At 42.1% G+C, this 25,641-nt stretch overlaps 1 protein-coding gene across 3 annotated transcripts in view; it reads left to right on the forward strand.

Moving 5' to 3' along the window:
- Window positions 1–25,641, forward strand: part of LOC123365356 (zona pellucida binding protein) — a 77,483-nt gene that overhangs the window by 8,548 nt on the left and 43,294 nt on the right. For 2 of the 3 annotated variants that reach the window (XM_045008135.1, XM_045008137.1), the window contains exons 2-3: window positions 5,439–5,519; window positions 7,017–7,142. In XM_045008135.1, the coding sequence (XP_044864070.1) occupies window positions 5,439–5,519; window positions 7,017–7,142 (207 nt within the window). Of the gene's footprint in view, window positions 1–2,808; window positions 3,059–5,438; window positions 5,520–7,016; window positions 7,143–25,641 lie in introns of those variants that run through there. The other variant, XM_045008136.1, reaches the window with a different exon arrangement.

Raw genomic sequence — 25,641 nt, forward strand, 5'->3', positions numbered from 1 at the left:
CTCCGTTGATGGAAGTTTGTCCAGTAAAAGATGTTATCTCACTCATTTTATGTCTCTCTTCTTGGGATCAACACTGCAAAAAAAAATTAAAAAAAAATTGTATGATTAGTTCAACTGATTGTTCTTAGCAGCAAATTATTTGTGCCCAAACTATAATTACTTTGGATAATTTTGATAAAATTGTATTAATATTTATATTAATGATGTATTCAAATTTTCAGTATTTTTGCTAAACTTCTAAATTGTGTTAAGTATTCTTATTTCTTAATTTATATAGCTTCTCTTACAAGTTTCTAAGTAATCTGCTGAATTTAAAATTATATACATAACCCTACACTGATGTAAGTATATGTTGTTTCCAAACAATGGATGTTCACCATGGACCCTCGCTTATTTCTGACTCCAGCAGGTGTACAATAGAAAGGCTTCTCTGACTTGTACTAGAATGACTAACTTCATTTTTTTTGTCTTTCCTTCAGAAGTTTTATATTTCTATCAAACCTTATTGTTTCTAAAACTTGCTTTTAGGGCTGTCAAGCAATTAAAAAAATTAAATGTGATTAATTGCGCGATTAAAACAATCGCACGATTAATTGCACTGTTAAACAATAATAGAATACCATTTATTTAAATATTTTGGATGTGTTATACATTTTCAAATATATTGATTTCAATTACAACACCGAATACAAAGTGTACAGTGCTCACTTTATATTTATCTTTTATTACAAATATTTGCACCGTAAAAACCAAAACAAATAGTATATGTCAATTCACCTAATATAAGTACTGTAGTGCAATCTCTTTATCATGAAAGTTGAACTTATAAAAGTAGAATTCTGTACAAAAAAAATTGCATTAAAAAATAAAACAATGTCAAAGTTTAGAGCCTACAAGTCCCTTCGGTTCTACTTCAGCCAATCGCTCAGACAAACAAGTTTGGTTACAGTTGCAGGAGATAATGCTACCTGCTTCTTGTTTACAATGTCACCTGAAAGTGAGAACAGGTGTCTGCATGGCACTGTTGTAAATATCTTGTGACGCCGGTTACATGCCAGATGCGCTAAAGATTTATATGTTCCTTCATGCTTCAACTACCATTCCAGAATACATGTGTCCATGCTGATGATGGGTTCTGCTCAATAACTATCAAAAGCAGAGCGGACTGATGCATGTTCATTTTCATTGTCTGAGTCAGATGCCACCAGCAGAAGGTTGATTTTCTTTTTTGGTGGTTTGGGTTCTGTAGTTTTTGCATCGGAGTGTTGCTCTTTTAAGACTTCTGAAAGCATGCTCCACACCTCACCCCTCTCAGATTTTGGAAGGCACTTCAGATTCTTAAACCTTGGGTTGAGTGCTGTAGCTGTTTTTAGAAATCTCACATTGGTACCTTCTTTGTGTTATGTCAAATCTGCAGTGACAGTGTTCGAAAATTAAATGTGCTGGGTCATCAACCAAGACTGCTATAACATGAAATATATGGCAGAATGCGGGTAAAACAGAACAGGAGACATAAAATTATCGCCGAAGAAGTTCAGTCACAAATTTAATTAACACACTATATTTTTTAATGAACATCACCAGCATGGAAGTATGACCTCTGGAATGGCGGCCGAAGCATGAAGGGACATAGTAATGTTTAGCATATCTGGCACGTATATGCTTTGCAATGCCGGCTACAAAAGTGCCATGCAATGCCTGTTCTCACTTTCAGGTGACATTGTAAATAAGAAGCAGGCAGCAGTATCTCCTGTAAATGTAAACAAACTTGTTTGTTTTAGCGATTGACTGAATAAGTAGTAGGACTGAGTGGACTTGTAGGCTCTAAAGTTTTACATTGTTTTGTTTTTGAGTGCAATTACATAACAAAAAAATCTATATTTGTAAGTTACACTTTCACAATAGAGATTGCACTACATATATGAGGTGAATTGAAATACTATTTCTTTTGTTTATCATTTTTACAGTGCAAATATTTGTAGTAAAAAACTACAATAAAAAGTACAAAGTACCGTACACTTTGTATTCTGTGTTGTAATAGAAAGCAATATACTTGAAAATGTAGAAAAACATCCAAAATATTTAATAAATTTCAATTGATATTCTATTGTTTAACAGTGTGATTAATTGTGATTAATTTTTTGTTTGCAGTTAAATTTTTTTAGTTAATCGTGTGAGTTAACTGATTAATCGACAGCCCTACTTGCTTTATATCTGCTTGAATATGCAGCAAACACAGGTTAAAATAACTTTAAAAGTCTGATTCTAATTCTAAGGGGGAAATTCAGAGTTAAGAACGCATTGGTTTACTATAAGGACTCAATTAAATTTAATGCAATGGTTGCAACCTTATGTTTGAGTATTTAAACATACAAAATGTAGTAGATTCTAAATTGTAGCTCACTCAGTAGTTGTAAGAGCTGCTTGTTTTGTAACACATCTCTATCTAGATATTATGCTGTCACCAGTTGCAACTCCATAATTAAGATTGAGTTCTATTTTGCACTTAAATCCATGTATTCAACCTTCATATGTATAAATACAATACAGCATATCAGCCACTGCCTTATAGATTCATAGATTCTAGGGCTGGAAGGGACCTCGAGAGGTCATCGAGTCCTCCTGGCAGGACCAAATACTGTCTAGACCATCCCTGATAGACATTTATCCAACCTACTCTTAAATATCTCCAGAGCATATGGGGTCAGGTCAACAGTTCAGGTAACTCTTAAATGGGCCATTGTTACATCAGAAGTATCTCACACCATCACCATCCTTCTACAGCTAATTTGCATGCAATGGTTATTTTGATTGTAAGGAGTCGGTGGTATGGGATAGACTGGGGTCATGTGCCATGAATTCTTATTGGCAGATTACTTTGATCCAACTGTCACTGCTCTTTAAAAGTTCCAAGACCACATGCTAGCTTTGGCATCACTATTTGAAAACTCCTCAAGGTACTGCTGCCACAGCTCCACTGCACATCGAGGCAACTCTGCTGGGGGTTCTGACATACAAATACAGTGGGAACCTTTGAAGTGGAGACACAGGGATTCAGGTATGGGGCACCCTTCACCCCCCTCACATAGCGTCAGCCTCATTAATACAGTACTGCCCCATAACCAGTAAGTCAATTGCACGATAATAGCCAGATTAACCAGTACACTTCAGCTGTTCTGTGCCATTCAGTGATGCAAACTTGCTGTAAACCCAGTTTAAATGGGTTGGCTGCTTTGTGCTGCTCTGATGTATGAGTGGATCTGCTCTCAAATATTAAAATAAGATTTAAAGTTGACAGTACATGCTCTTTTTTTTTAAAATAACTAGAAATAGCACATGGTAGCATTTTCATTGGGTTTCTTATTGAGTGTTCATGTATCATTAGCTTTTAACTTTTTAAAATAAACCAAGGAAATTCCAAGATAAAATATTGGTAAAATGGGAGAAAGACTGAGAGTATGTAACAATAATTAGTAATTAAAAAAAAACCAACTAGTGCTGTTGTAATTTATCCCCAAACCAAGCATTACAAACTTGGAAAATTGAGAGTTAAACTTATACTTAAGAGATCTTCAAACACGTTAAGGTATGGAAATACAATATTAAGGCATTCAAACATCCTTAATTCTGCCCTGTAGTGTCACCATGAATGTGAAAACATGAGAAAATCCTGTCTTTAATCTAATCTGTGGCCACAAACACTAAAAATGCCTTCACTATAATTGTGTGGTTACTGCCAAAAAAAAAAGCCATGTATGTATATTAAAGGCAGTGTAGGTAGGTAGCGATCCCTATTGTTATAATTGCCCAAAATTTTCCACTATAAGATGCTGTTTTCAGTTCCTTATAAATTTGCCAATCTTTAACTGTTGGGCTGTAATTTTCCATGCCGGATGCCTACCTTAGCTTGAATTGTTTTAGAAAATTTTAGCAAAAATAGCTCAACCATTTCTTAGAACAAGATAGTGAAAAAAATACATTGTTTTGCCTCTGTTAAAAATTCTTAAAACTGTTAAGTTGAGATGCTCTAGTGCCCCATTCTCTGGAGCAGGGACTCGAGATTTATCATGGGGTATAGTCCTTGTGTCAGGGATACTCTTGATCATCTCCATGAAAACTGGACAAAATTTGGCCAAATTATGGACCCCAGAGAATCTCAGTTAACATGTTTGACAATACTTCGAAAATTATACTGAGCGTGCTCCAGATCAGGAATGAACAAGCAGAGCAAGGCTTTCCCTGCAGTTACTCCTCCTGACTATTAAGGGCTTATCCTGGCAGGGGCGGCTCTACAAATTTGGCCGCCCCAAGCAGTCATGCCCGGGAGGCGTCCCCGAGCCGCGGGAGCAGCGGACCTCCCGCGGGCATGACTGCGGAGGGTCCGCTGGTCGCGCGGCTCAGCTGGACCTCCCGCAGCTGCGGGCGGTTCGCTGGTCTGGCGGCTCCGGTTGAGCTGCCGCAGTCATGCCTGCGGGAGGTCCAGCCGAGCCGCGGGACCAGCGTCCCCTCCGCAGTCATGCCTGCGGGAGGTCCGCTGCTCCCGGGGCTCCAGTGGACCTCCCGCAGGCATGACTGCGGCAGGTCCGCCGGCCCAGGCTGCCGCCCCCCCGGGAAAGGGCCGCCCCAGGCGGGTGCTTGCCCCGCTGGGCTCTGGAGCCGGCCCTGTATCCTGGTGCCAGGAACAGGAACTGAGAGCAGTGAGACTGGGTCTCCTGTGCTCTCAGTGGTCCCCATGCTGGTTCCCAAGAGTGGTAGGAAAAGGATCTGGGGGTGGTGGGAAGATTGGGACATAGAGCTGAAGAAATGGGGGCCTGGGATGAGGAACCGAAGTTGCGGGGTATAATATACACGCTGTTACGTTGTGCCTTAATATAGATCAGTAATTTATTCAAGTTACTGTTTGGAGAAGTCAAGGGGAGTTTGCTGTAAGGTGAGCAGGCTTTGATTCTTATGTGTTGCTGTTTGGTGTACAGGATTCTTATACATAGAAAATGGTTAAATTTGGAATGTATACATTTTATTTCAGATTGTTCTAATTATGAGATTACTGTAATAAAATGAATATGGTTAAGCTTGTTTTATTAATGGTCAGTACACAGATTAAGGGACCTATTCTAGAAGGCACATGTTTAAATCTATCCGTATTCTGGACAGGACTTACACACTTGTGTAATATTTAAGACTGTGCTTAAAGTTAAGCATGTGCTTTAGTGCAGTGCAGAATAGGGATACTTTTATGAATCTGTGCCTTAGTCATTTTACTTAATGGGAGGTACTTTTGTATAAAATTATTATATCCACACCTAGTATTAATGGTGCTATCCCACTACAAATAATAGGAGAACACATCTATTAAAGCTTAGAAATCAGCCTATAATTCACTGTTCGCTTTTCCAGATACATTTTAAATTCTTATTTTAATTTTTATATTTTGACAGTTCAGTCTTCAGGGAGATTCTCAGGAATTGCAAATCCAAACCATAATGATTTGAAAATAGTAGGATCAACCACATTTCCAGGTATTCATAAATGGAATAATAAACCTTAGTTTTTAGTGGTGGTTAAAATAATAATTATGGGGACTATGCTCACTATTTTGCCATTAGTATGCTAATAGCAAGCAACTCCCATATCCCCTTTTTAGCAGATCCAGATGGTGCAGTGTGGTTGCTTCCTTTCTGGTTGGCTGAGATAGGGGTTTGCATAAGAGTGAGTTGGCTAATACTTTATCCAAATAAGAAAGAAATATGTTTTGTGGGGAAGGATCTGGAGTGTGATGGGGATGGATCCTGTTCCCATTGAGAAGCAGGTGTGCCCGTCCTTCCTTAATGACATTTGTAGTTTAGAGGTACTTCGTGACCTTCAATTGATCCTAGAATCTAGCCTTCTTTGGCCAATGTGCTTTTTTCCCCACAACAATTGTGACTTTCTCCTTCAGATGCAGACCTGTGCCTTTGGATTGGAAATGGGATTTTATATTCTCCCTATAATTTGTGTTTTGACCTATGACTGTATTTTCTTTTGCAAATTTTAGAGGATTACTTTTAAGATTGGGTGAGTAATGTAAGCCAAGTGGGAGGTAGTGAGTAATGGAAGAATTATATGGCACTGGAGAACTAGCTGGATCCTTTAATTGTTAATTTCCCAGCCTAACATTTGGTAAAAGGTTAAAAGGTATAGAATTTTGGTAAACAAAGTGTAATACTGTGTTTTGGAGTTAGCTGGATTTCATTGTAACATACGTCAAGCCTTAATACCTTAACTAAATCTTTATTTTTTGTGAAACAGAAGTACTCATTCAGCACACACAACAAAGTTTATATTCCATGCCACATAAGGTCAGGAAACCAGCTTCTCAAGGTTTTTTTGTAGGATTTTGGGTACTTGCTATACACCAATCTTCTCCTGAGTTTAGACTCTTACTGCTAAAATTATGGATGGTTCTACATACATTTTTGAAAGGACGCAAAGAAGGCCCCCAATCCATACTTTCACAGGCCAGCTAGAACCTGCAAGAGCCTATTAGAATACTAATGGCAAAATTACCCAGACTCTAAGCTAACTCTCTGTCCCCCCCACATTGACTTTATGTACAGATTGAACTTTAGGGGAGACAAAATAAAACTCTGCAGAACCCCACAAGTGAGAACCTATTGGATGGATGTGCAAACATGTTCTGTTCCTCCAAAAGGGTCATTGGTGGGCACTAGGGGGGTGCACTGTTTATTTTAGAGAACTAGATTAAATTAAGTCAGGCAGAAGAGACTTAGATGTTAGAGAAGAATATGAAATAGAACTGGAACAAATCTTCAACGCTTTTCATTTGATTTCACATAGGACAGAAAAAGAATGTCTTTAACATTTCACTTCTGATGATGGAGATAAGAGGACCAATCCCAATATTTTGGGGTCATTCTTCAAACATATATTTTTAAATTGTGGTTACTGGCTTACTTGACTATACAGACAATTTGTTATCTAAGAAACTTGCTAATTACCATATGTTGTATTTTCAGTCAAAATTTATGTCAAGTTGAATCACAACAGTCCACGTATTCTGTGTGTAACAAATCGGCTACGAAATTCAGAGCTGATAGATCCAGTATTCCAATGGCATGGACCAGGAGGTGACCTTATTGCAGGTAGAGATTTGTTTTCTTGCTTCATTCTTCATTTTTCCTATGGTTGTATATGTGTTGATATCTAAATTGGGACGGAATACTACTTAGAGGATTTGTGATGTTCCTGCTTCTCAAGAAGTTTTTAAAAAAATGAAATATGGGTAACAAAACTGCACCTAACCATATAGGTGGAAAGGAAAGGTAAAAAGAAATTTTAAGATGAAATTCAAGTGTGTGTGCGAGAGAGAGAGAGAGAGAGATTATAAAAAGATAAATTGGGGAAGGTGGCAAAAATATTTCTTCGAATGCTTAGTCATGTCCATTCCATGCTAGGTGTCCATTCCATGCTATGCTTACTCTAGTCAGGTCCAGCGGGTTCTTTTGGAAAGTAGAAAGCCCTCCATGAAAGTGACATACCTGGCAAAGTGGAAGCACTTCCTGCTGGGAGTTGGAGCAGAATATCAATCTGACCCAGTCGTCTCTTCAGTCCATTCTGGATTATGTGTTTTACTTAAAGCACCAGGGCCTGGCCTTCTCTTTGATCAAGGTGCACCTGGTGGCCATATCAGTCTTCTATCCCTGCATCCAAGGCAGATCAGTATTCTTGCATGAGATGACAATCAGGTTCCTGAAAGACCTTGAAAGATTCTTTAGGGTAAGAAATCTGTCAGTTGGTAGGTAAGCCCTGCCTATCACCACATCCAAAGAAGCCCTATGAAGTCTATCCACTGTACTGGTGTCAAAGCCTAAGAGGGATGTGTCTGATCTTATTATGATGGTAAGAGGAGCTTGAACAAAAGGGTGTCGGAGCTGGTCCCCTATGGATACCAGTGAGGGAAAAACTTCCGGCATCCGTGCAGGTAGCGAGCACACACACTTCAACTAAATCCTGAAGTCCGCTTTGACATCAGCACAGCGGATGGATTTCATAGGGGCTTCTTTGGATGTGGTGATGGGCAGGGCTTACCTACCGATTGACAAATTTCTCACCCTAAAGAATCTCATCTCAAAGATTCAACTCAGCTCTCAAACCTCAGTAAGGAATTGTCTTCAACTACTGGGGCATGTGATATCTGGAGTGTTGGTTTACAAAGGTTCAAGCTTACATCTCTGACGCCTTCAAGGATGGCCCAGGACAGTGTATGTATATATACTGAACAATCACAGCCTGGGCAAACAGGTGTCTGTAACCAGCTGCATTTTGTAAACACTCAATTAATGGAAGGACCAGAGGGTCTGTGCTGGATTCCCTTTTGCTCAAGCTCCTCTTACTATCATTATAAGATCAGACACATCCCTCTTGGGATGGGAAACATATCTAGGGTCATACACAATACAGGGCAAATGGTTGTCCCAAGAGCATCTTCACATCAATCTTTTAGAACTTTGAGCAATGAGAAATGCTTGCATTCACTTCCTTCCTCTGATCAGAGCCATATCCATCAAGATTATGACCTACTATTTGCCCTGCATATTCTACATCAATCATCAGGGCAGAACTTTGTGCTGAAGCAATAAAACTCTCTGCATAGCCAGCCAGCTAGTCACCTGATAGTCAGCTTCTTACCTCCTGGGTGTATAGAACACCATAGCTGACGACTTCAGCAGGTTCTTCTCCCAAAATAACAAATGAGAGTTTGATTTATGAGTCCTCAACATCATATTTCTGATTATGGATTTCCGGAAGTTGAACCTCTTTTCAACCTCCGCCAACACAAATTTCAAGGAACTTTGCTCTAGAGGGGGATGAGACCTTAATCACTAGGGGGTGCCTTCCTTATTTCAACTTTATTTTTGAAGGTATTGAATAAGATCGAACAGGAAAGGGCCAAAGTCATTTTTAATTACACTGACTTGGCTGAGACAGGTTTGGTATCCTTATCTTATTTGACTTGCTTCTTGTCCACCACTGAGACTTTGTCAGTTGGCATCTGTTATCTTACAATGCTGATCATATTCTTCACACCAACCTCAAAGTTCTGTGACTCCAGGCATGATTCCTTGACTGTTCTTGGGGATAGACACCTTTTGCTCAACAGAGGTACTTTTAAATAGAAAAGAGACATCTACATGAAATACTTAACTTCAGAAATGGAAGAGATTTCACCACTGGTGTACCTGTTGATTAGTCTCTCCTGTTCACTCTTTTCTTTCCATCATCCTGAAACTACCTGTTGAAATTAAAAGATCAGGTCTTGCTATGAGTTCTGTCAAGGCTCAGTTGGTGGCTGTAACAGCTTTTCACTCAGCTGTGGAAAGTTTGTGTTGTTTGCTTATCCAACAATGTCAAAATTCCTTAGAGGACTGATGAATCTTTTTTGACAGACTAGGGAACTTATCCTGGTATGGAACTTGAATTTTGTTTTTACTTGCCTTATGAAACACCCCTTTCAGCCAATGCTCCATGATCACTGCTCCACCTATTCATGAAGACAGCTTTCTTGATGGTCATCACATCTGCCCAGAGGCACAGAGCACTTGGGCCTTCAATGACAGACCCTGCTTTTACAAAAAGCAACAAAGAGTCCTGTGGCACCTTATAGACTAACAGATGTATTGGAGCCTACGCTTTTGTGGGTGAATACAGGTGAGTCTCATCTTACGCGGGGGTTCTGTTCTGCAGTTAGCGTGTAAAGCGAAAACCGCATATAGTCAAAATTACATTGAGTTGAATGGCGGGCAGAATTGCCCGCACTACAGTTACAGTATTAAAATTGTTATTTTTTTTGTTTTTTGTTTTTGCCGACCGCGTAAAGCTGAAATTGCGCATGTTAAATGCGCGTAAGATGCGACAGACCTGTACTCACTTCATCAGATGCATGTCCTGCTTCTATAGTGTCCTTTAAGGAAAATATACTGTTGTGACAACATCCCAGGTTTCTGCCTAAAGTGTCTTCTGAATTAAATAGATCATTCACCTTTCAGTTTTTTTCCTGAAACCACGACAGATGAGGCAGGAATCTGCCTTCTATACTTTGGACATCAGGAAGGTGTTCGGTGTGGTTCTGTCCAGATAGAAGGCTCTCTGAACGCCTCTCCCAGACTTTCAGTTGCAAACAGATCCAAGAGCTCTACAGTCTCCACCCAGTGACTCAGAATTGATCTCTGGATGTATTATTTAGTTATTATTCTGCCGATATTCAGTATCCACCTTCTAGATGGTTAGCCCATTTCACAAGGTCACAATCTACTTCTCTGGCATTACTCAAGATTGTTCCAGTTGTTTAAGTTGCAGCTCTGCAGATTTCAGCTTCAGTATATACTTTTTCCTAACCATGCTGTGGTTCATGCCTCTAGATCAGATGTTTCTGTTGGCAATGCTGATCTCTTTTCAGTATTGGACTCAGTCCTCCTTATGAGGATACTGCTCAGGAGTCACCTAAAATAGAATTCCCATAGGGACACTACTCAAAGAAGGAGAGGTTATTTATCTTGTGCAATAACTGGAGTTCTTCGAGATGTATATCCCTGTGTGTGCGCCACTACCCATCCTCCTTCCCATCTGCTTTGGATTTTCTCTGCCAGACTTTGTGGTAAAGCATTATGACAAGGAACCATACAACAGTCAAAAGTTTGCTGGAGCATAATTTGCTCAGCAATGCCCCCTCCTCCTATTTGCACAGGAGGCATGAAGGGACAGCTGAATATAGCTACACACGGAAGAGGGCCAGAATCTGGACTGAGTTAGACTAATATAATTCTGGGGACACTCATTTGATTTTTAAAGCAAAGTATAATTGAAAGAATCAGGCCCAAACAGGGCATATGGGGCAGATTAAATTAGTGGTTATCTGACATTCCTGTGCTGATACTTCCAAGGATATAAGCAGGCAACAATTCACTACTATAGAGTAGGTTTTACTATTTAATGATATTTGAGTTTTAAATTATTCTAATGTTGTCAAATAATTTGACAGTTTTAAACTATTTCTGTTTCACTTTCCACTATTTTGTGTAGCTCTGAATCATTTTTCATTTGCAATGGTAAACATTGAATTTTTTTTTACTCTGTATTTCAGAGAAGCCAAAATTAACAGATATTTGTGTGATCAGGTATGCTGCAAATCCAGACTGATAAATTGTCCTCCAGTTGACCTGTTTTTGCAGAAGATCCAATCATCTTTTCATGACCTTTAGGGAAGAATATTACATTATCTTTACACTCACAAGTCATCTGCCTTACATAGGCAGGTGTGTTGCTGGACTGTACTGCAGAGGGAAAAAAAAGTTTCTACTCTCCTGTAAATTTTGATTTTATCTGCTGTTGAGGAATACAGAAAGGGAAGCAATACACCACCTTTAGAAATTTGGCTGCAAAATATTCTCAAGGACATATTTGTCTAGTATCTGACAAAATGTCTGCTCCACATCTTTATATAGTAGAAGTAATAAATAGTGTGAAAAAATATTTTGAATATAAGAGGGTTTATTATTAACAGTTTCAGTGGTCTTTAAATATCATTACTTTTTGCTTTGAAATTACACTGAACCATAAGTTTTGTCATACTAGTAAGATCATAAGTTCATCAAGTCTAATAAGACTGGCCGGCGGTGACCAACACCTGATGATTTAGATGAAAGTCAGTGCCCCCCTCCCCAACTCAGTACACCTTCAGTATCTGTATGATGATCGGTTTTTAGCTTAAGCAAGAGATTTGTTCACCTATAGTGCCAGGAGATATTTCTGTGGCAGGCTTGTCATTTTGAAGTCTTCCCCATAAACAGATTATGGTATTTAGGGTTTTCTTTTTTACTTTAATTTGTTTATTAACAAAGCCATTCCTATGTAAAAAAATCTTATAAAGCTAGTTTTACAACTAAAATAGAGATAAACTTAGTATATACACAAATACATGATTATAAATTGGCCTATAGAAATCCCTAAAGCTGCGTTGATGGGATGTGCTACTTTCTTCAGCTTTGTGATATTGATTACCTATTGTGGCTGAAGCTTTTCTACTCTTCGTCTTCCTCCTCTGTCTTGTCAGTTGGTAATGTTGGTTAGTCTTTCATTATCTCATATTTGAGTCCAAACTTCTGTTTTTCTTACATTTTAGTTATGAAACTTGTTTATTATGTTGTCCTGTCAAAACTCTCTATTAATTTTTTCTCCTTTATACTCCTGTTTTCTGTGCTTCAATATCTTAATTTTGAGTTTAATTTTGACTATTGTTTGAAGGAGTTTCTCCCTAAATATTCAAAAGTAGTTCTTCAAGTGCTTGCTCATGTCAGTTCCATTCTAGGATGTGTGCACGCTCACATGCATGGTCGTCAGAGATTTTTGCCTTAGCAGTATTCGTAGGGTTGGGTGTGGCACCCTCTGCAGTGCCGCGCTCATGCATCAGTATATTAGGCACTGTCAGCCCTATGCCCTCTCATTTGCTTCTTACTGCCCGTGGCGGTTGGTCAGAGTGCCTTTTTCCCTTGCCTAGCAAGTGATTAGCGGTTCTCTTCTTTCTTCGAGCTCTTAGTGTCTTGTAAATAGATTATTTACAGTAGGGGCATCATCTCCCGTGGGGAAGGAGGTTTTGGTGTGAGCACTTGCTCCTCTACCCCAGATGAGGGGTTTGCGGGGCCCTGTCATGTCAGCCTCCCGGCCGACTTTAACAAGCACCAGGCCTTGCTTCAAAGGGTGGCCACGAACTTGAGCCTGGAGGTGGAGGAGATGGTGGAACAGTCAGACACTTTGTTTAATGTGCTCTTGGCATCTACTCAACCACATGTCATGCTACTCTGGTGCACAGTGGAGTCTTGAAAATAGCCAGAGTCCTCTGGCAAATCCCGTCTTCCATCCTACACACCTCCAAGAGGGCTGAAAAGAAGTATTTTGTCCCAGCTAAGGATTTCAAATACTTGTATGCTCACCCGCCTGTAGGCTGGCTGGTCATCTCTGCGGCCAATGAGAGAGACAGACGGGGCAAACAAGTTCTAACCCCCAAAATAAGGAGGCCAAGACCCTGGACCTTTTTGGAAGGAAAATGTATTCAACAGCCAACCTTCAGTTCAGGATGGCAAACCACCACATTCTTTTGGGGAGATATAACTTTAACTTATGGGACTCTCTCCATAAATTCAAGGAGTCCTTGCCACAGGACTTGGCCCAAGAATTCAGGGCCCTAGTTGAGGAGGGTACAGCTGTAGCAAGATGCTCCCTCAAATGGCATGGGATGTGGCTGGCAGGGTGGTTGAATTGGCAGTGGTCATGAGGTGTGGTTCCTGGTTTCAAACCATGGGCCTGTCCCAGAAGATGCAGTTCTCCATCCAGGACTTCCCATTTGATGGGAATGGACTCTTTTCACAGCAAATGGATGTGAGGCTGTATGGACTAAAGGACACTCAGGCCACCCTCCACTCACTGGATCTTCATACACAACAGTCGGTGAGGAAGCAGTTCTGGCCGCCCCCACCTCTAAGGCCTTGGCAGCCTTGACAGGGGTCTGCAAGGAGAAGGGATAGAGACACAAGTTTTAGTCTTCACTGCCCTTCCTCCTCTCGCTCACCTGCACAACCCAACCTGGTGAAGCATCATGGGGGGACAGAAGCACTCATTTTGAGGGTGTGCTCAAGAACAACACCCCAGTCAACTTCCCGGATTTGCCTCATGCTTTCCTCAACTACCTATGCCCCTAACATTCGGCCTGGTCACACATGACCTTGGACCTCTGGGTGCCAGAAATTATTTCTGGGCTACATCCTACAATTCTCGATGCCTCCCCTTTTGACGTCCTTCTTCAGGGACCCTTCTCACGAGCAACTCCTCATTCAAGAGATTGAGAACCTCCTCCAGCTGGAGGCAGTGGAGGAGGTTCTTCAGGAAATGAGAAGAAAAGGGTTCTGCTCCCTGTTACTTCCTAATCCTGAAAGCAAAAGGGTGCCAGAGGCCCATCCTGGACCTGCAGTACTTCAACAGATCTCTCAAGAAGTTGAAGTTTCACATGGTCTCACCGGCCTCCATCATCCCCTGCCTTGATTTGGGAGACTGGTACACTGCCCTCGACTTTGAAGGACGCTTATTTTCATATGTCCATCTAGCAAGGGCACAGGCGGTTCCTCCATTTTATAGTGGGCCGCCACCATTTCCAATTCATGTCACTGCCCTTTGGACTCTTGTTAGCCCCAAGAGTGTTCACAAAATGTATAGCACCAATGGCCGCTTAACTGAGGTGTCCAGGTCTACCTGTATCTCGATGATTGGCTTATCAAGGGCAAGTCTTGGAAACTGGTACAAAGGAGTCTCGATCTGTTATGTTCCACCTGCCATGGCCTGGGCCTGTTGATAAATGAAAAGAAATCAGTCTTAAGGCTGGTACAACCGAGAGAGTTCATAGGGGCAGTCCTCAACATCACACAAGATAGAGCCTTCCTTCTGGAGGCCCGTTTCCAGGCAATGTTGGACCTGATGTCCCATGTGAAGGACCATCTACTCACCACGACTCGCACCTGCTAAGATTGTTAGGCCACATGGTAGCATGTACATACACGGTCCGTCGTGCTCGGCTCCATCGCTGTCCAATGCAGGCGTGGTTGGTGTTGGTCTACATCCCCATCAGACATGGTCTAGACCGGGTAGTCATGGTGCCGGGTCATATACGGTTGTTCCTGAATTGGTGGTTGGACCCCAGAGCAGAGTTGGAGGGAGTTCCCTTTGCGGCCCCATTCCCATAGCTGACTCTGGTTTCCAGTGCCTCGGACCTGGGCTAGGGAGCCCACCTGGGCAAGTTCAGCACTCAAGGCCACTGGTCACGGGAAGATCAGTCCCTCCACATGGGTGTCAGGGAACTCAAAGCAGTTTGCTTGGTCTGCCAGGTTTTCCTGCCCCACCTGGAGAGCAAAGTGGTACAGGTCCTGATGGACAATACTGCTGCGATGTATTACATCAACAAGCAGGGCAGAGCCAGGTCATCGGCCATTTGCCAAGAAGGTCTCTACGTTTGGGACTTCTGTGCGCAGCATGCCATTCATTTGGTGGCTGTGCACCTTGCCGGGACCAGGAATGTGTTAGCAGATCGCCTCAGCAGGACCTTCTCTTCTCTTGCTCCAAAAGGAGGTGGTCAGTGTGATCTTCCAAAGGTGGGGAACTCCATGCTCTGATGAGAGACGAACAAGTCCACCTTGGGAGTGCCATGTGTTCTGCTTGATTTTTCGGGGGATTGACAGGGGCTCCCTGTTGGACGATATTTTGTTCCTGTAGTCGGTGGCTCCGATGTATGCCTTCCCACGCACAGAGTCCTCATGAAGATCAAACAAGACAAGGCGAAGACTACCCTGACTACCCTGATAGCTTGGCCTTGCCAGCATTGGTTTGGGAACTGAGAGAGCGTAGGGCCGGCGACACCTAATATACCGATGCATGAGTGTAGCACTCCAGAGGGTACCCTACAGATACCGTTAAGGCAAAAATCTCCAATGACTGCACATGGACACACACACACTTGAGAATGGAATGGACGTGAGCAACACATCTCGAAGAACAACAGTTACAAAAGGTAGGTAACCGTTTTTTCTTGGTGGTGGGCAGTGACCCTCTTCTAGCAGACACCAAAAAGTTCCACCGGTAATTATAGTTTTAAGTAGTTATCATTTTTCCTTCTCCCATGTAGAACTATGACTTGATTTCATTTTTCTTGTACCAGAATTTCCCACACTTCTTGATAACCAGTTTTACGGGAGTCATTCCTCTTCTACCACCTTGCTATGTTTATTCTAGCTGCAGCTAGGAGATGAGAAATCAGTTCTTTATGGCTTTTATAAAACTCAGAGTTTTCAGGACCCTTTAATAAAAATACTAAGGGGCTACCTGACAGTTGACAGCTTACCTTCCTTATGGAGGCTCCAGTGGCGTTCCAAAATGTCTTAAATGTTGGGCACATCTATCATATGCACAGGCACATATTGTTTTCATAGATCCACTGGTTAAGCAGAACAACAAAAGACATCTAAGAAAAGCGTAAATGGTTCCAGTCATAGGAAGTCAGACTTAGAAACATCTGACATTATCTCAATGTCCTGAGGTACTTTAAAGAAACAAATTGAAATGAAAGAAAATCGTCAATAACCTACTTTTTGCTTCAGAGTAAGCCTCCTGTATCTAATGACTCACATATGACTCACTCAGGAATTGATCCACTATAGCTCATGAAACAGGTAATTATAACATTTAAAAAAATCTAATTCAACTAAAATCCTCCTGATGAGTTCCAAGAAGGCTTTTTTCTTATAATATGTGTACATTAGAAAATAAAATAAAAATCAACAAATATAGTTTAATGCGAAGGTTCTTGGTTTACACTCAAGTTTCTTTACATAAACACTGAGGAATAATGCTGACATTTTCAAAACAAGTGCAAGAAAATTGGATATCCAGTCTTATTAGATTTATGTAATAGCTGTAAATGCTTTTACTAGGGAATTTCAGTCACCATCGATTGCAATAATTCATCATGCATTTCATTGTAGTAAAAAGATGGAGTTTTATAAGTAAGTTGAAATGGCAATATGCCAACTAAGTCCTAATGTATATCGCTATCACCATTACTATAATGGGTCTGCAGGTTTAATCTGACCTTCCTTTTTCATTTTAAATTCTTCTAACAGCACCCCAAAATTTCCATAAACATTTTACTAATTACAGGTTTTTTCCTAAATTTTGAGGTTCAAGAAACAAACAAATAAAATCCCTATCAAATGTCACCAGATCTTCCAGTTTCCAGCACAGTAGTCTGTCTCAGACCATGGAGTGCTAATCTTAAATCTTATTTTGGATTTGCAGTGCATCTTTTTTTTGTTTTCTACAAAATGCAGTAGAAATTCTAAAAGACAGTGTTATGTCCCTACCAACCAAGATGCAAAGAGGCTAAAAAGAGTCAAGAGCAACATAAAGGAGCCAGGCTACTTAACAGCTCTTATGTCTTTTTGTCATTTTCAAATTAGAACTTTACTGCTTCTCTGTGTAACCCATCCTTGCTTGTTTTGATGTTGTCCAAATTGATTTCCATTCCTGCAAAACAATATCTGTTAGGGCCACTTACCCACCAACTGTTTCCCCTTGCATAGGAGATTGGGAAGTGGGCACAACCACGTATCTTTCTGACTACCTAGGGTACAAAGCGTTCAGAGCACATTCAGTATGTCTTAAATTGCAGCAAGGAAGGTTTAAGTTGGACATTAGGAAAAACTTCCTGTCAGGGTAGTTAAGTACTGGAATAAATTGCATAGGGGGGATTGTGGAGTCTCCATCATTGTCTAATCTGCTCTTAAAAATCTCCAAACACATGTCAGGGATGGTCTAGATAATACTTAATCCTGTCTTGAGTGCTGGGGACTGGTCAAGAAGACTCCCTCGAGATCCCTTCCAGTCCTATGATTCTATGTTCACAGTGCTTCCCTTGTTGGTTTTCTCCTCTTTTTGCTCTTTTTCATGATAGTCTTAGTATATAATTCATCTTACTTGTTCACCAGCTTTTTTTCTTAAAAAACAGAAAATCCCCATTTTTTTCTGCTGGTCATGCTGTTGTGGGTGTCTTCTGAGCACAGCCGACTTGGGCTGCTTCCCCTTTCAATATCAGTTCTTTTAGGTTGATTCCCCTCCACCCCTTTCTTGGATCCATTAATCCCACACTTTGATGCTTCAATCATGAAAGAAAACCAGTTTCAAGAGACTTGTGCTTCATGCAAAGCTGTGTTGTCTGTTACAGATTCCTATATTCAGAGTCTCTAGTGCCGAGAAGAGGGTCACAGCCCAGATGTAATTGATGTGCTTCATCTTCTCCAACTAAACTCGCAAGCATTGGGAGGCACCAGCTCAGACTCCTATTGTTGACTCAGTCTAGCACCACTGAGATTTCTCTGCTGTAAAGGACTGCTCACCAAAATGGCTTCATGACTTGCATAACTGTCTTAACCTCGTCCTGGTCAACTGAATCCAATATGGAGCTTTCAAGACCAGATTTACTCTGAGAGCCACTGTGCCCTCTTTTTTGATAAAGATATTTAGGAATCCTGCAGTAGGCTCTGCTTCTCTTCCCCTCCCCCCCTTCTGTTTTCAAGGGATCTGTCGCAGATATACCAGACCCCTCTTCAAGCGGGAAAATCCCCCCTCTTTTCTGCATCCTGACATAGATTCAGTGTTAGAGGAGGGGAAAGTGGATATCATCAAGGGACAGTTTCTCCACCCACCTCAAAGCCCTGCAGGAGAGCATCCTGGGGGGCCTGGGAATATCACTTATTGCTGTGGTTTGTGGAATTTCATGTTCAAGAATAAAAGTTATAATTCCCCCTTTTTCTGGATGAGGAGAGACAGAAAAAAGTCTTACCTGGCCACTCTTATTGTTCTCCTACTTTGGGTTCCCCATAAAGATAGGCCTTGTTCCATGCTTTCTATCTTAAAACTAAAATATGTACATCATTGCTTGCCTGCCTGCCTTTCTATTTATTTTAGCTGTTTCAGTCACTATGGTATGGAGGCATCAAACAACAACACTCCACATTATCACATCAAATACTACTTCTGAGGGCATTCTGGGCAAAAACATTAAAAATTCTGCACCAAAAATTAATATTCTGCGCACAATATTCTTAAAATTCTGCAGGTTTTATTTGTCAATAAATAACTGCAGAGGCTCTAGCATGGCAGTGAGGAGCACAGACAAGTGGCTGCACAAAGGTGGGAGATCACCCTGCAGCACCCCCAGCCATAGGACACAGACACACAATAGTGAGGCTGCACACAACCCTGACACAGCACAAGGCCTGGGCCTGCCCCAGAAACACCCTGCCCCAGAAACACCTCTGCACCAGGTGTGAGGCAGGCAGCCTCAGCTAGGCAGGCAGAATCCAAATGGGACGGTGCGGGGGTGGCCGCTGACCACGGGAGAGCGGCACGAACAAGCCGAGGAGGAGCGGCCTGTCCTCTGCAGCCAGGGCAGGGCTGCGCTACCAGCTCCCGCCTGAGGGGTTGGGGGTGGCCGCTGCCCGTGGGAGAGCGGCGGGGACACATTCCCCACTTAGCCGGCTCTCTGCCCCGCTGCACCTGGCGGCAGAACAACAGGCTGGTTACCGCCCCCCGAGGCGGTCAGGATATAGCCCGCCGCTTCAGGTATGAGCTGGGGCCCAAGCATTATGCCGCCCCATATATTTTGCCGCCCTAGGCACCTGCTTGTTGAGCTGGTCCCTAGAGCCGCCCCTGAGTGTGGGTGTGGAAGTGCATGGCTCTCCTTGCTCCTCCCTGGGGTGTAGAGAAGAAACAGTCTTTAAGCACTCCGAAGCACAAGAGCTGCAACTGCAGCTGATCCTTCATGGCACATGTAAAGTGGTAGAAGATCCCCTGCCCCCTCTCAACCCTTGTGCACAGACATAAAGGACAAACTGAATCTGGCCCCAAATGAATATATGATATGATATAGATTACAATCTGCTAGATCGTCATCTGGAATACTATGATCAGTTTTTTGGTTTCTTTATGTTAAAAAAACATTCAGTGCAGACTGAAAAGTGTCAAAAATATAAGTAATATGGTAGGGTTTAACTATTGTGAGCAATTGAAAAGACTGATATTGTTTTGCCTGGAAAGGGATGTAACTGAAGTTTTCTACATACCCAGCATAGTTTTGATCGGCCTGTTTTATCCTTTTACACAAGGGTAGACTTACTGAAATTAAAATGTAGTTATTTGGAACCAGTAAAAGAGCCTTGCCCACAGCAAAAAGGACTTTGCCCATCTGTCCTGTAGAATTTAGTGCACTTGAACAAAATAGCTTTTGAACATACTTTTTTTTTTATTAAGGATTTGATTTGCATTTCTAGCTAGTAGCTCCATCCATTTCAGTCTTCTTTCAGTGGTGTAGGATTTTAACATTCAAAGGCGCCAAAATAGGTTTGCCCATTGGTGCCAATTTTGAAGGCTCTTCCAGATCTTCCCATGCAGCAAACCCCAATCATTTGGAGATGTTATCTTTATGAATTAGTAACAGAGCCAGCTGTGCATGCATACAAATTCCCATATATCAAGGCACCTTGACTCAGGCACTGGTCTGGCTGTCTTGCACTGTCTGGACAACACAGAGCAGCTGGGCGGAGGGCTGAGCATGTGGCCCATAGTCCTTAAGCCTCTACTTGTTTTATACCAAGGTGCACCTGTCTGCTGTCTCAGCATATAACCTTCCAGTAGATACCTCCTGTCCTCAGTGACCCACCACTATAAGATTCCTTAAAGGATAGGTCTCGAAGGTATGCTCATAAATTTGTGAATCTGTGTTGATGTGGAATCTCAACCTGGCATCTTGAAGTTAGAGCTCACTCTCTAATTTTTTATAATATTCTTTATTTCACTTGTCACTAAAAACAGCAGTTTTTTAAATGAGTCACACCTGTTAAGATTGAGTGAACTGCAGGCTTTAATAGCTGATCTTCCACTGTATTCCACAAGGACAAAGTTGTCCAATGTCCTCATGCCAAATGTATATGGATAGTGATCAGGGCCGGTGCAACCATTAGGCAAACTAGGCAGTTGCCTAGGGCGCCAAGATTTGGGGGTGCCAAAAAGCAGTGCTCCCATTTTTTTTTACAGTGTTCCTGGGCTGGGCTGCTCGTGGCACGCTGACACGTGTGGCTCAGACTCCCTCTCCTAGTGCAGCCACCGCTTCATGCAATTACTGTCATTGTCGGCGGGGCCACTGGCGGCTGGGCAGAGCTCTGCTTAGTGCCCATGAGCCCGGCGATGGGCTACAGCAGGTCTTCACGAGGAAACGGGAGGCTGCCTCCTGGCTCAGCCTCCACGCTCAGCCCAAGCGGGAGGCACGGAGAGTGCGTTCACTCCCCCCCTCCAGAGAACAAAAGAGCCTCGGATGGCGGTCCGGTGGAGGAAGAAAGAGGACTGCGACGCCCGTGCATTGGGCAAGGTAAGCGCTTTCCCACAGCTTGGCCTCGGGCGTCTGTTGGTCCATACTCCTGCTCCCCTTGTGCATGGGTGGCTGGAGAGGACGGCAGCCCGCAGAGCTGAGCTGCCGTGGTGCCCCCCTCTCCCTGCCCCAGCCTCTGTCATATCCGGTATCTGGGTTTTAAGCCCTGCTACTATGTTATGCCTGCAACAGGCCTAAGCCTGTGAGTGACCCTCATAGCAGCTACCTGAAGTGCTTGGGGGAATCACGCAGAAGGAGCATGATATTCATTTGAGTTCTCTCCTCATGGAGGCTGCGCTCCGCCTGGCGCAGGACTGCAGTCTCAGCAGGACTCTAGACCCAGTACCTTGCCTCGGTTTGTAGACTTGTGCACCCCTGGCACCGGGCTCAGTCTGGCACCGCTACCCCTCGCCAGTGCCCAAGAAGCAGTCAAAAAAGTTGGATGGACTGGTTAGGTTAGGTTAGTTGTCATGCTGTTGCTTGGCCAGTGTAGAGACCACTGAATGCATAATATTCCTCTATGATGTTCTGTCCTGAGCAAAACTGGCATGTTATGAGGTAGTGCCTGTGAGGGACAGGTGTCTGTTCATGTCATCCAACCATCATGTCTTAGGTCTTCGGGGGGGGGTGGGAGGGGAGCTTTTTCATCCTGCTTTCATTGGATCAAAGTCAAAGATGATTCTCACAGGGAAGTTAGTAGGCATTTAGAGCAGATGAGCATACCACCACAGAGAGCACTTGGCAACCATTTGAGAGAGTGTGACCTATTTAGTTAGAAAATGGAACTTTTCATTCAAATTGAGTTTGTACCATTTGATGTTTTTAATCATTTGGAGGTGCATGGCTGGTTGGACAGAATGGGTTCTGCAGCACTCCCAGTCAGATTTTGATATGAAAGAATGAAGGAAGGAAGTATACATGACTAAAAAGAGTGTATTTCCGATTACAATCAACATTGCTTAATTTTAAGGGAAAGTCATCTTGCTCTTTATCAATGTTTATGTCAAACAGTTGATGAAATTCAAATAGTGACTCATAGTAAGTGACATGTATTCTCTATCCCAGTGGTTCTCAAAGCCGGTCCACTGCTTGTTCAGGGAAAGCCCCTGGTGGGCCGGGACGGTTTGTTTACCAGCCGTGTCTGTAGGTTTGGCTGATCGCGGCTCCCACTGGCTGTGGTTCGCCACTCCAGGCCAATGGGGGCCGCGGGAAGCAGCGCGGGCCGACAGATATGCTGGAGCGGCCAACCGCGGCCAGTGAGAGCCACGATCGGCTGAACCTGCGGATGCGGCAGGTAAATAAACCAACCTGGCCCGCCAGGGGCGTTTCCTGAACAAGTGGCGGACCGGCTTTGAGAACCACTGCTCTATCCTTTACTTTTAATAGTGAATAAGAAAAAGAACTGATGAAAAAAAATAAAATTTTATTCCTGTTTTCAGTTGATGCAGCCTCATGGCAGATGGAAAAAAATTGTCTGGGGCACAATTTCGTAATCGGAAGGCTTATAAGCAAAAAGAAGAAAGAAAGCAAGAAGGTTTGTTTCTGAAATATCTCCATCCACTGGCCAGAGATGAAAGTAGTTCAGTGCCAAAGAATCAAGCAGAGATGGAGGTGGAAATGACAGTTTCACAAGTTGAAGAAGAGTTTGAAGAACATAATCTGAATATTGAAGACGAATCAAATGAGACACATGAGGATCAAAACTTGGAAGACCGTGAAAGTGAAAATGTCACTCGTTTGAATTTGAGCTTTAGTGATCCTGCTACTTGGGCCAAATGCGATGATCAAGTCCGACACATTCTGGTGGAGCATGGGCTGGAACAAGTTCAGCAGTTTGATTTTCCCAAATATAGTATGCAAAGAAAATTCTCAACAATTCATTACAAACGTAGGCTTGTTAATGGAGAAGAAATGCACCGTCAGTGGCTGCAGTATTCCACATCAAATGATTCTGTCTTTTGCTTCTGCTGCCAGTTGTTTGGCAGTAGTACTATGGGCACATCATCTCTTTCTGAAAAAGGCTCAAGGGATTGGAACAGCATGTCTGCAATTCTTTCAGGGCACGAGAAAAGCAGTCAACATTTGACAAATGTTCAAACATGGAAGGAACTTGAACTGCGATTGAAATACAAGAGAACAGTTGATGAAGAACATTTGCACTTCATTAAGCAAGAAGAAAAGTATGGGCAGCAAATGTCTGATTGCTTTGGTCAGAGTTCTTGGTATGCAAAACCTGGCCTTTTGGGGAACACATGAAAAACTGCACACTTATGGTAACAGGATCTTCCTAAAATTTGTTGAATATCTAGCTTTGTTTGACCCGCTTATCAATGAGCATCTTCACAGGATTAAGGACAAGGAGATGCACGTACATTACCTAGGGAAAGACATACAGAATGTGCTTATTCAACTTCTATCCAATGCCATCAAAAAAAATCCTAGCATCTGCCCGTGCTGCAAAATACTTTTCGATCATTCTAGATTGTAGACTGCAAACCATGTTGAATAAATGACCATGATCATTTGGTTTATGGATAGGCCTACTTCAGAGACAGAGAATGAGACTGAATTAGTATGCATAAAGGAATATTTCTTGGGATTTGTGTTGCTTACGGAGACAACTGGAGCTGGTATGATAGAAACTATTCTTCACCAGTTAGAAGAGATGTCACTGCCTATAGAAAACTTGCGTGGTCAAGGCTACGACAATGGGAGCAATATGAAAGGGAAAGAAAATGGTGTCCAGCGAAGAGCCTTTTTTGTTCCTTGCAGTGCACGTTCATTGAATTTGGTTATTAATGATGCTGCAAAGTGTTGCTTGGAGGCAGCCGCCTTCTTTGATTTAGTTCAACATGTCCATTTGTATTTCTCAACTTCTACACGACGCTGGGAAGTTCTAACACGCCACGTAACTAATCTCACAGTTAAACCATTGAGTGAAACAAGATGGGAAAGTTGAATTGATGCCTTGAAACCTCTTCGCTATCAGCTTGGTGACATCTATGATGCTCTGATAGACATCTATGATGATACTACTCTAACAAGATCATCTGGCAGTACATCACGAGTTGATGCAAAGGATCTTACAAAAGCCATTTCTAGTTTCAAGTTTCTTGTTTCTCTTGTTTTGTGGTATGACATATTGTTCGAGAACAACATGACTAGTAAACAACTTCAGGCGAAATAATTCAACATATGTGACACCATTAATCAACTTGGAGAAACTAAGACATTTCTTGTGGGCCACAGAAGTGATGCAGGCTTTGAGAAAACATTGGTAGATGCAGGTGAACTTGCGGAGGAGTTGGATGTACCTGCACTTTTTGAACCAGATCCAATCCGTATTAGAAAAAAGAGGAAGCAGTTCACATATGAAGCAGATGACGAACCTATTTATAATCCGAAAGAAAAATTCAAAGTGAACTTTTACTTTGCAGTCATTGACACAGCAATAAATTCGGTTGAAGAAAGATTCACATTGATGCAGCAAATTAGTTTAGTATTTGGCTTCATATATGATGTTTACAGTTTTGCAAAACACAACACCAAAGCAAATTATGGAACATTGCTTGAATCTGGAGCAAGCTTTGCAACATGGTGAATCCAAAGATATTGATGCCTTTGACTTGTGCAGTGAATTGCAAGCTATTGCAAGATGAGTCCAAAAGAGTGCATCACCGCAAGATGTATTGAACTTCATATGGGAAAATAAGCTGACAGATAGTGTCCCTAACACAGTTACTGCTCTTCGCATCCTCTTGACTCTCCCAGTTTCTGTGGCCAGTGGTGAGCGAAGCTTCTTGAAGCTCAGGTTGATAAAAACATACATGCGAACATCAATGTTGCAACAAAGACTTGTTGGGCTATCTACCTTGTCAGTAGAACATGACATTGCTCACAGCATTGACTTGGAGGAACTTGTTTCTAAATTTGCTAAACTTAAAGCGTAGAAAAAATAAATTCTAAATTATAATATGTTACTCTGTGACAGTGTATTGTGTATAATGTATGTGATTTATTTTAAGGGGGGGGGCGCAAGGTGGAAGTTTCGCCTAGGGCGCAAAATATCCTTTCACCGGCCCTGAAATTCACGTGATTCAGGCCTTCATTTCTCAATATTTTTCCCAAAACCTCACTCACACTAGAAAAATCTAGGCTCCATAGCACAGATGTTTCATCTTGACCGGACTAAGATACTTGGGAAGTCCACTAAACATTTTATGCCCTTGGTATACCAAGTGCAGACAGAAATGCAGACACTGTACTAGTTTGTTTGTTTATTTATTCCCATGCAGTTTTTATCAAAGTGAATCAGAGTCTGCCTTGATACCTGTTATTTAGTCTGGCTGTCAGTATCTGAATATCTTAAGAGCTCACTCTACTGCCTCAAGCCTTCTTTCCATCCTAGACATCTGTAAAACTGATACCTTAAGTCTTGTATACACATTTCCACAGCACTGCTCTTTCAGTTTAGCATCTCTATGTGATACTTATTTTGGGAAACTTTGTCTTGTGGTCCTTTGTTTAATTATAATTTTTTAGCCTACCTACTTTGGAGTTCTGATAATTGTTAAACTTCCACAACTAGTAATATGTGGGGGTAATTGTCAGAAAGATTACTTACC

Source organism: Mauremys mutica, chromosome 2, assembly GCF_020497125.1.
Source record: "Mauremys mutica isolate MM-2020 ecotype Southern chromosome 2, ASM2049712v1, whole genome shotgun sequence".
NCBI lineage: Eukaryota > Metazoa > Chordata > Testudines > Geoemydidae > Mauremys > Mauremys mutica.